At 35.0% G+C, this 12,169-nt stretch overlaps 1 protein-coding gene across 3 annotated transcripts in view; it reads left to right on the top strand.

Moving 5' to 3' along the window:
* The window catches only part of GAK (cyclin G associated kinase), a 53,461-nt gene that overhangs the window by 17,398 nt on the left and 23,894 nt on the right, over positions 1-12,169 (top strand). For 2 of the 3 annotated variants that reach the window (XM_072405015.1, XM_072405013.1), the window contains exons 6-13: positions 2,038-2,163; positions 3,493-3,582; positions 4,385-4,520; positions 6,100-6,212; positions 7,546-7,627; positions 8,673-8,793; positions 9,593-9,642; positions 10,557-10,705. In XM_072405015.1, coding sequence (XP_072261116.1) covers positions 2,038-2,163; positions 3,493-3,582; positions 4,385-4,520; positions 6,100-6,212; positions 7,546-7,627; positions 8,673-8,793; positions 9,593-9,642; positions 10,557-10,705 — 867 coding nt within the window. The remainder of the gene's footprint in view (positions 1-2,037; positions 2,164-3,492; positions 3,583-4,384; positions 4,521-6,099; positions 6,213-7,545; positions 7,628-8,672; positions 8,794-9,592; positions 9,643-10,556; positions 10,706-12,169) is intronic. The other variant, XM_072405014.1, reaches the window with a different exon arrangement.

The following is a 12,169-nucleotide window of genomic DNA, read 5'->3' as shown; positions in this document are numbered from 1 at the left end:
GTAGGACTGCAAAAAGTGAAATAGGAGAGACAAAGATGGATATTGTGAGGCAAAACAAGCAAAAGCAAACGGATAAAAGAATGGTGGGGAAGACCAACTATAAATAATTTAGGGTAAAGCAAGCTTGGACAAATGTAGTGCCAAGACTTGCTTTATTTGGCATATTTGTAATAAATCCACAGCTCTTGTATAGTTTTTTGGATGGACTGCCAAATTCTTTAGAAAAAGATGCAGGTTCACATAACGCATTTCTCCTTCACATTTGCTGTGGATACATATATAACACAATCAAATATCCACAAATATCATTCAAATACGGGGCGGTGAAAAAAATATATGTAAAAAAAAATTACCTGTATTCAGATAGTTACCCAATAAAGCAAATTGCATGGACAATAGTCACCATATATTAGCATATGCGGAGTTATTGTATGTCTCCTGAAAATAATAGTGCCTGATTTCAGTACTTTCCTTTAACAGACCCAGAACAAACATACTGTAAATGAGTGTCAGAAAAGTACCAGACCTGTGTGTCACTATACTGTGTATACCTACATTTTACCTGAAAAAAAAAGAAAATGTAATTGGCTTGAGTAAAAAACCTAGGACACAAAATGCAGCAGTCCAGTCACTGCTATTGTTTATATATATATATATATATATATATATATATATATATATATATATTGCTCTTAAATTATCTTTTGTGCTTTATTGTTCATCACCAGTGGAGGGTGTCCTAATGTACCAAGTTACAAACACTTGCATTATAGGAACTTTGTTTAGGGTTGTCTAATCAAGCAGCATATTTAAAAGCATCAAAATAAAGGCAACTAGAGTTCTCAATAGCAGAGGTTGTTACCAGTTTCTTTTCTGCCTTTGTTCATCTCCATTACATGGGTTTGGGGATTATTGGTTTGCAGGAAGTGTCAAGGACACCGTTGAAAGTGTTCTTAGCCTAAAAAATAAATAATACATGAAATATAAATATTCTTTAGTGCACAAAAGTTAAAGATTATTAAATTTATAGGCAACAGCTAAGAGCTGTTTAACCTCCTTAAAATAATCATGTATATAAAATCATCTAGTGCTCACCAGCATTTATAAAAGCTATTAAATAACTTATTTCACAAAAATTGTAAATATATATTTAACTACAGTGTTCTTCCAAGCCGTTTTTAGCCAGATGCACCACCTGGCAATTTTCAGTAGTCACCCAGCTGTCATCAGACATGCATACTAAGAAGCGGTCATTACAAAATTTGAACAAAGTATAGAGGAGCTGTAGGAAGGGGTTACTAAATATCTATGGAACAAACAATTGGGAATGCTAACTGTTGTGTGTTGCCGTTCTCAAATTTTTCACCAAAAAAAAAAAAATTCTGGGGAGAACACTGAACTAGCAATAATAATCCATCTAACAAGATATTTTGTCCTTGTAGCAGCAAAGGAAGTTATTTAAAAACTTTTATTCATGACTACCCGATGCATTTTTTAAATGAATGCAGCCTTAACCAGCCATTTAAGGCTGTGTACACACATGCAGTAATTGTCGTTGGAAAGGATCTTTTACAATCCTATTCAACAAGAAAAGACTGAACAAGCATTTTACATACAGCGCCATTCTGCTCTATGGTGGGGGAGAACAACGGAGTGGCACCACGCTGCGCTCTCTCCCCTTCACTTGTACACACACCAGATTTTTGTCTGATATCAGCTCTGAGGCGATTATAGGACGCGTATCATCTGATGTGTGTAAGTAGTCTGCTAATTTGCAGGATGCAGAAAAAGTGAATGATTAGAATTGAAATGTATTAATGGCGAAATGATTGTCCATATTTGGAAGGTAGCTTTCCTGTCCTGTATTGTGTTTATTGAACTTTTATGTAAGAACAACCTAAATATGAGTTCGCCAAATGTTGTTTTTTTGTAGAAGCAATCTAGAATCCAGAGTTGTCATATTATACATGTTATACCATTGATGTTAAATAAAAATGTGTATATATTTAGTTTACAGACGTTTTCTTTTTCATGCAGGTTGAAAATTTACTGGTGAGTAACCAAGGAACAATTAAACTGTGTGACTTTGGTAGTGCAACTACTATTGCGCATTACCCAGATTACAGCTGGACTGCACAGAGGAGAGCAACTGTTGAAGATGAAGTAAGTAGTTGGTGGGGGTAATGAGTGTGCAGCTTTTTGGTTTATCTACAGAAAATTTCCATAGGCATAACCCTGATTTTCATCCAGAAAGTAATTTGACCTACTTATTAAAAACAGGAAACTGTATCAGATTGTTCTTTTCTTGGCAGGCAACTTGCACTAGGTTCATTTTTTTTTTTTTTTTTTTTTTTTAGTTTTGGCTGTTTTCCCCAATGAAGCCGGTCAAAAAAATTTGCTGTCTGTGTGAATATATTTTACTTTTTAAAAACTCTGTTGACTATTTTGGATTTTATTTTTCTCACTTGCACTACTGATATGAATGGTCAACAGCTTAAAAAGAAAATGGAAGAAGACAGGATATTAGTAAAAGTCTGACAGAGTTTCAGACCATTCCTATATGCATATCCTTTAAATGCAAAGGAAAAAGTTGGTTTTGATATATATGTATATCACATTGCATCTGTTGAATCTTTAAGGCATGATAAGATTCATAAGAGACAGTGAGCACAATTCTAATAATAGCAAACACACTTCACTTTATTTTATTCACTTTTATTTTTTTTTGATAAAGAATGTTTTGAACCACTTTCAGATTTTAATTTCTGTCTGTGACCTCGCTAAATTCACCAGCTTTGTTTGTCCTATTGACGGTTGTTACCAAGTCTGAAAGTGATGGAATGTCCAAAGTGTTACAGTTATTATGAATAAACATACTCAAACATATAAAAGATCTCTCTGAAATGGAGCTGAGTGCAAATCATTCAATAAAATTTCGGTCCAGTGATAACTTTTTAGGAGAGGATTTTTCTTAGTTTTTTTTCCCTTAGGACAGAATTCTTTCACTTCCTGTCATATTTCTAAAACAGGATTTAAAAGGAATTTTTCCAGTGTGACGCAGACAGAAAAATTAACTGACAAGACTTTTAGTTCCTTTGTCCTCTGTCCAAAATGAAAAATAAAGTTTTGGTTTTAGACCTGTTGTACGCTGAGATTCCAGGAAAGTTTTCTAGGTAATTCCCCACTAACTGATCCTGGTCTTGGTGGGCTTTTCAGATTAATTGTTGTCCTGCTTGCTATAATAATCTGTCACCTTATAAATACTTCCATTTTTATAGGAACCAAATATATTCCTATTTTGTTTTAATCTCCTTCCTGGTTGAATAAAGTCAGAGCCAATGCAATCAAAATATATGTCCTTGTTTTCCAATAGAAAATAGAAATGTAATTTAGTTTACCGATTCCTGGGTTCTGCATTGAACTTTGGCAGAATGTAAGATGGTAAATTAATCTATACATTTGTGAATAATGCTAAATATTTTTGTTTTTCAGGTGACTCGAAATACCACTCCAATATATAGAACTCCAGAAATTATAGATCTATATTCAAACTTCCCAATTGGAGAAAAGCAAGATATATGGGTAAAGATTATGGATTTGCCCATAAAAAAAAAATAGTGACCTAACATCACAAATGTATCACTTTTCGAAATAAAAGTGAATTATTGCACAATGTGGTTAGCTTCTGATTTGAAAACATATTTCTATACCAATAAATGGCAGCACAACTTCTAAATAATACTTATTAAAAGAAAAATGTTTCCTAACCTGGGATCTTCACACAAATGTGAAACTTAAAAGAAAGGCTTCGCCACAGGAGTCAATATCCCTTCAAAAAAGTTTACCTGCTACAGGAAGAAATTTCTGCTATTCTTGATGCAAACCTTTAATTTGCCCAAGCCCCTTCCCTTTCAGCAGGCTTCTCCCCCTAACCTTACTACAGTAGTACTCGCTTTAGTTTGCATTAGCATGTCTCCATTGCAATTTTGCAAACGGAAGTGAAAAGTCCAGTGTCAATTTTTTTCTATAAAATCTATATGCACTTGAAAAAATCTAACCACAAACCTTCATATGTTCCCTTGCTGAAAAAAAAATGTTTGGGTTTATCTTGAACTAAAGAACAATAATCACAATAGTCATGTGTAGCTTTTTGTTATATTGTCCTTAACAAAGGAGAATGCAGACTCTGGAGCCAGACCATTGTGCAGGTTTGTCTTCAGCAAGTGACTCGTAACAAGTTACAGAGCTGCTTCTTAAATGTTTTTTTGACCACTTTGCATTGTGATTTGTTATAAAACACAGTCTCTGAAAATACACAATTAATGTCTGTCAATTTTGAAAAATGTTCCCTAAAATCTGAATGTTTTGTTCTGTTTTTCCTTAGGCACTTGGTTGTATTTTGTATCTGTTATGCTTTAAACAACATCCTTTTGAAGATGGATCAAAGCTCCGTATTGTTAATGGGAAATTCTCCATACCATTAAATGATACTAGATACACAGTCTTTCATGGAATTATTAGTAAGTGAACTGTTAAATGGTTCTTAAGACCTTTTGCAAATGGATGTTTTCACTTTCAGCATTCCATTCATTTAGTGTAATTAAAACTGGGAAAAGGGCATATTTCTGAGCAAGACTTTTTAAGACAGATCCTGTTTGCCAGACAATTTTAACAAAAATCTAGTAGCCACATAATTGTAAGGGAAGGGGTTAAGGTCTACTAAATTGTAAGCTCTTCGGGCAAGGGTCCTCTCCTCCTGTATCACTGTCTGTATTAGTCTGTCATTTGCAAACCGTATTTAATGTACAACGCTGCATATTATGTTGGCTCTATATGACTCCTGTTTAAAAGTTATAATAATAGTTGTGGGTAAGTTCAGAAAGAAAATATCTGAAAGGAGTGTGTGGTGGAATTGATGCTCCTGAAGAAGTCAAATATTGTAGCTTTATGAAAGGCACATTTCAAGTTATCACCCTCACCTCTTTGCTACCAAATTCAACTGATGCGGAAAAGGTATTTGACGGAATGGCCTGGGCCTATTTGCATTCAGCAATCTTACACGATATTAAACCTAAGAAATCATGACCTGAATAGGTATATTTAAACCCCTCAAGCATGGCCTCAATTGAACCTATTTGCACAGGCCCTCTGTTTTACTGTGGTCTTGCATTTTACATCAGGCACATTCTTAATTGTCCGCTATCATGCAACCAGTTTGAGACATCTCTCACTTCCTTTACACATTTATGCATGCCCAGTACCCCTCAACCCATCTCCATCTCTGCATCCTCCTCTCCAGGCAGACAACTTTGCTTTTTCCTAGGGGATACCTCTAATCTGAACTACCTTCATAGTAAATGAAAGCCTCCCTATTTATTCTTCTACCCAGTGTTCTACAATTATTTGTACTTACCTGTTGCACCTTATCCTGTTGTACTTAGGCTGTCTTTAAGACAGGGGGTACATTTTGGACATGATAAACACTAAACCAGGTAAACATTTAAAATTTTTCTGTGGTTCTAACTGCAGTTTTTCAATGTGGATGTTGGGTCCTGTTAAGCAACACAACTAAAATGTGTCTTTAAGTGAAAAAACGTGTTTTAGGTTTATTTGTTTTCCCAAATGACATGGCAATTGATTGCTCATAATATGTAATTGATTGCTCATTTGCACACATTCTCACTGCACTTTGTTTTGCTTTGTTTGGCCTTTAATAAAAGGTTAGGTAAGAAAAGTATCTGTGTTACCTACAGAATTCCATATGATCAAACATGTTACTGAAAGAAAAAGAAGGATAATAAACTTGTTGGTATAAACAACAACTCCACTTGTCCTTGAATGATAGAACTCCTATATAAAATATATATATTTGGTAATATAGAAAGATTTGTGGCAATAAATCTTAAACTACTGAGAAAAGATCGAACTCCTCACATTAACCTTAGTAGGCAAGCCCACTTCTGCTTTAACCTTTGATAGTCTTTGTCACCCTTTAGCCTTTATCAAAAGATGAAGTAAGCCATTATAAGCACTTGACTGTTAAAAACGTGGTAGACTAGTTTGAATTTCAGTGAGCATTGCTTGTTCTTTTTTTCACAGATTCTATGCTAAAGGTCAATCCAGAGGAAAGATTGTCTATAAATGAAGTAGTTGGTCAGCTTCAGGAAATCGCTATAGCGAGAAACATAAACCCTAAATCGCCAATCACTGAGGTAATTGGACAGTTCTTTCTATTAGGTACTATTATATACAATAAAGCAAAGATAAAATGCTGCAGTAGGCTTTTATCGCATTAGACTAAGGCAAAATATTCAAGCATATAATGTTAATGAAAAAGTACGGTTTGAGAAAGTACAGTTGTTGCTTATCCTTGTTAGCTCTTACTTGTTAGCTCTTATACATCTAAACACTTTAATATACAATTAGTGCTATTAGATAAGTATGTGTATTGCACAGGGTCCAACCCCATGTCATAGAACAGGCAACCCAGGTATCGTAAACTGTATAAAAAAAAATATTTATATTGAAGTCTCTCATATCACCCTTCAAAAAATTTCTACATAGTCCTGATAGCAGGACGTAATCCCCCAGTATGCAGTATCTTAGGTGTGAACCCGGCATCACTGGGCTGCATACTGGGGGATTATGTTCTGCTATCATGTGGGGTTGCAGGTGTGGAGAAATGACTTCCTGATAGACTTCTCTCTACGCCTGATATTGCCTGTTTTAAAACCTTTGAGTTTAAATTTCTTTTGAAATTAAAGGGATTCTGGTTACAATAAGATTACTACGATTCTTTAATACAATTGATATTACAATGAATGACCAGAAGCCTGTGGAACATGGCTCTGAAGACAGTTATTTATATTCATAATTTTATTTACAGCAATCAGAGCAACCATATTTTATTGATATGGTTGTATTTTATTCTTTGCAAATAAATGTTATATTTTGATATGTTTTGTAGTGTCTATGTTTACAGATAGGGATCCAAAAAAAACCCTATAATTTTTTGTAGTAGTTGAAGAGGCTCTTCTATATCTAGACAATGCAAGCTTGTATTGTATGTTAAGCAAATCTCACTTTAACAAAGTTATACTTATTTTTATAATGCCTATTACTGGCAGCCAATGTAGGGCAGTATGGAAATGTGTGGTCACAGTGTAAAAACTGCTGCATTGCTATGATATCATGCCCTATTTAGACAAATATTACATATTGGATGGGCAGACCATTGCCAGTAAGTTTATTTGAATCTTCCTATAGGGGTGCATTTTTCTAAACATTTATTGTGTACTTGTAGTTATAGGGATATTTTTTGTATTTTGTTTATTATTTTCCACAGGGCATTTTAGTCATTACCTTCACAGCCTAAAAGAAGTTGTAGTAAAATTTACTGCAGTTATTAATTCAGCATCTCATTTCTGCAGTGACATACCAAAGTTCTTTGCTTGTGTTTCACTATGTATGGCACTGCAATACCCACTGTCATGTCCTGTTCAGTATAGATAGATTGGACTGTAAATAATTTATTTATTTTTACAGCTACTGGAGCAAAATGGTGGATATGGCAATACTGTGAATCAAAAACTGCCTTCACAGGGTTCTAAACCTGTTGGACAGTCAGGTATGTACATAATATGAATTCATTTATTTTCCCCTAAGTTTATACCCACATGTACAGCAGTAAATAGTCTTGTAAGTCACGTCATACCTTGCTGTCAGATTACATAAAGTATATAAAGAATGACAGTCCATTGTTAAACTTAACATATGCAGATACTAGATTTTTTGTCACCCAAAATAGCAGTTTCTGTTTGTTTTGAGATGACAATATAGCATGTGTACAGCTGTCCTCTGATGTTGTTTAGTAATCTGTTCTGATGGATTACCAAGAGACTGTTGGGTACAGCCACTTTTGTTTCCAGATATGGAGGACTTGTTCTGCCCTGCTCTATGGAGACAATACGATGAGCATAACAGTCCTATCTGATTATATTTAGGATGAGCCTTATCTGATCTGCTTTGTAAGCAGACCTATTTTTTTTTTTAAATTGTAAGATTAAATACTTGTAGGGTGATCAGATTTGCCTTTCATTTCTGCCCAAAGCATCTCAATCCATAGTGAGTATAATTCCGAAAAAAAAAAAAAAGGGGATTAAGAAAAGAGAATTTATGCATACTGATTGTTCTTCTTTGAATGGAATTAGGATAAACCTATCATCAAAGTATAAGCATTATGCGAAAGAGTTGCCTTTCCTTCTACATAATGAAAAAACCTGCCGAGTCCTGTGATACTTACATCACATATCCTAGGAGGCTGTAGGTTTACCCTTCTGTCGTTCTCTTTTTGCCCGTGCCTGAGATTGCTACATTACCACAAATGTTTGTAAACCTGTGCAAAATCTTGCTTATGCACAGAGCGAGATTGGCGTTGGGTTGTTTTATTTTGGGAAACATTTTTGAAGACACCTCACCTGATCTTGCATATGGTCAGAGCAAGTTTTTTGGGACCGATGGACCCAAAGAAACACATACTGTTCTGGTAATGCTAGTGACAGACTATGTCATATATTTTATCATGCTTGTAATTCCATAGATTCACACACACAGTATAAATATAATTTTTTTTGCTTTCTACAGCAGTATAACATTCATTTTGCTTTCTACAGCAGTTGCTCTTGGAGATGATGAAAATTCTGGAGGATTTTTTGACATCTTGAAAGGTGGCACAGAGCGGTTCTTGAGTAATATTAAAGATACATCTTCAAAGGTTATTCAGTCAGTCACCAAGTAAGAAAGTAAAATCTTTTTCATTCCCCTTTCCTTGGTAATATAACTTATTTGTTGAGGTTCTTTCAAAGCTGCATATTATTTTGTAGATTGTTTCTCATACTGGGTTTTTAGATTTCAAAATAACAGTGGATAACCATTTATTATCTAGAAGAGGCTGCCTAGTTCCAAAACCTGGTAGATGGGAAGTTTCCCATTGCGAAACAGAAGTAGCTGCTGTAAGGTTTTGCGTTTGCACTGGAAATACTATAAATAGAATTAGAAGGGTAGTAGGTCTTGAAAGATTTAATCAGTGTTACATGAAATTAAAAGCACCTCAGACTGCCACTTCTCCCTTTACAATCTGTTATATTACTCCACTTTCTTAGCAGACTAATTTGGTACATTACATTTAACGGTTTTACGGATAGGGGAGGAATGAAAAAAAATCCTCAACTTTCTGCATGTGTTATAGGTAGCTGTTTGTGCTGGCAGCCCTGGCATCTTCGGGTACCGTGGCTTACCTTGCTCCTCCATGATTACAGGCTGCTGTGGGGGCATTTAGGATCACTGAGGGTAGAGAATCTTAGGATATGCCCACTTACTAAATTATAGCCTCCATATGGGGTAAACAAAATGTAAATGACACGCAAAGTGGTTAAGACTAATAGGTGAGTAAACTTTTGCATCCCAAACCATCCCAAACTTTTGATCAGATGATGGTTTTATTTACTCTGCATGTGAAAGGATTAAAAGTTAAGCTAAAGCACACTCTTTGCATGTAAACAAATATATTTTTTTTTTTTTTTGTGTATTTCAGCTATGCAAAAGGAGATTTGGATTTGTCTTACATCACTTCTAGAATTGCTGGTATGTTGTACACTTGTTTTCTTTAGTTGGTATTATTGTATTAATCAAAATTAAAAAGTATTAGGGATATTGAATAAATGTGGTTGAGCCTCCAAAACTGTACAGTATATGTCCCTGTGAGGAGTATAGAGAACGTCAGAGAATTCTCTTTTTTATGGTGGCTTTTAATTAGGTACAGTATTCGGCATGGCTGCTTTTGCAAGTGTTTTAGTTGCATACCTAGGAAATATTTATCATTGGCACAGAGATCCATAGTATTTCTACTGAGTGCAGTTACCTTCATAATGAACACATCTATTGCTTTTACTTTAAAATGGCCAATATCAAAAAAAAATTTTTTTTTTTTCAATAGCATTAATATACAGGATGTACATACCATAAAAAAATTAAATTGGTGTGTGCACTCATGTTGGTAAGAAAACAAACTGTTTTATTAGTGAGGGATAGACAGTTAAAGGCAATCTCTGACCCCCTGAAATGTCTTTGTATGGAGACTTCCTCCTATCAGAACCTCTGACGAGAACAGTGAGCAACATGGTACTGAAATCACCAAATCTCACTCTAAAGTTGGTGAGATTAGCAGTCAGAGACAGTGACTAAGATCTCACATTGCAGACATATAGATATAGGATCTGTATGAGCACAGGAAATCCAAGGATTCCTCTTATTCAGAAGAAATTTTATAACAGAAGGAATATACCAATTGGAAACAACGTTTCTTAACATGCCCTATAACACAGCAAATCTTCACTTTTTAAATTCAGGTCCACTTTTAGTGCTTTAGATCAGTACAGATTACGGCCATATTTAAAAGGCATCTTAGGTATATAGGTTGTAAAATTTAAAACATTTATGTTTAAAATTGTAAATTTGTATGCACCTAATAATGATTTTCCTCTTTGTTTATACTCTAGTGATGTCCTTTCCTGCAGAAGGTGTAGAATCTGCCATCAAAAATAACATTGAAGATGTTCGCTTATATCTGGATGCTAAGCATCCTGGGAGTTATGCAGTTTATAACCTAAGTTTAAGGAAGTACAGACCTGCAAGATTCCATAACAGAGTAAGAACAACTGAACCTTCAGCTCTGTTAATGTTAAAATGTAAATCAAGAGTTATTCTACAAAAAGAACACTGTATCTAAATGTTTAGTAAATAATAGTAAATTCAACTACCCACTGGGAAATCACCCTGTTATTGTTACCAATTGGTTGTGTGATGGCCTTTCTTCCAACATACAGCACAGTTGTTTTGGTTTAAAATTTTTGGGTAAAGTTGGAAAGGGTTAGTTCCTCTGCAATGTTGTAACTGGTGTCCTTGCTGAAGAGCTTTGCCCTCCTTATGTTAGGGAAATGCTAACACATTAGGTTGTCAGATTCATGTACAGTCATGGCCAAATATATTGGCACCCTCGCGTTTATGTTAGAAAATGCTCCACTTCTTCCAGAAAATTGTTGCAATCACAAATGCTTTGCTATTGTCATGTATATTTGTTTTGTTGGCACTGCAAGATTACAGAAAAAAAAAATCAGAGACATTCCAAATAAAACATCAAAGATGACTTGAACAAAGGTATTGGCACCCTTAACTTAATACTCAGTAGCACACCCTTTGGAAGAAATAACTGATGTTAATCGCTTCTTTTTGTTTTCTGTCGATGATGTGCGTTACCAAAGGGTGTATTTTAGTCCAGAGGACAGTGAAAGGCTTCTGGGAGAATGTCCTTTAGATAGGTGAAACAAAACTACCACATCATTCGACTGTTTACAGAAAACAATAAGACGCCTTCAAAAAAAAAAATAAATAAAAACACGGTCCCTACAGTCAAAACATGGAGCTACAAAGTAGTAACGTAATTGTAACAGTGTTCTGGGAGAAGTGGGGGATTTTCTGACATAAGTGCAAGGGTGCTAATATTTTTGGCCATGACTGTATTTTAAAGCCCCTTTGAAGGTCCTGTCTGTACATTAGGTCAAGAGTTATAGCCGATAAGCCCCACTCCCCTGTAGCACTGACCTTTACATTTACCTCCCTGCTTTTATGTGCTAGAGCTTTTACTTGTGTCCCAGGATTTAATATAATAATAATAAATAATTAAAAAGTTGAATAATGGGGTGGGGTTTTTTGCCCATGTTTACAGAAGTCTAGATCCTGTGTTGGTGAATATTGACATTCCACAGGGGTGCAGAGTTGTGTAATGATCATCTGCTTAAGCTCTTACCTTTCATTTAGTAGGCCCTGATAAGTTGTCTGCATCTCATACACAATACACTGCAAAGTCATACACAGAAAGGAAAAGGCGAGGAATGCCAATGCATGTTACCGTAGGTCAGAGCTGTTGAGTTGATACACCAACTCCTTCAGATCATGGTACTATTGACTTTTAAAGTTTTAATATGCTAATTACCGTATTTTTCGGACTATAAGACGCTCCGGCCTATAAGACGCACCCAATTTTAAAGGAGAAAAACCTAGAAAAAAAAGATTCTGAACAAAATACTAAAAAATCACTCTGTGTCAATGTATC

This window comes from Pyxicephalus adspersus, chromosome 3 (genome assembly GCF_032062135.1).
Source record: "Pyxicephalus adspersus chromosome 3, UCB_Pads_2.0, whole genome shotgun sequence".
NCBI classification, from domain to species: Eukaryota; Metazoa; Chordata; class Amphibia; order Anura; family Pyxicephalidae; genus Pyxicephalus; species Pyxicephalus adspersus.
Note: the sequence above shows the minus strand (reverse complement) of the source record. Positions and strands in the feature narration are given on the sequence as shown.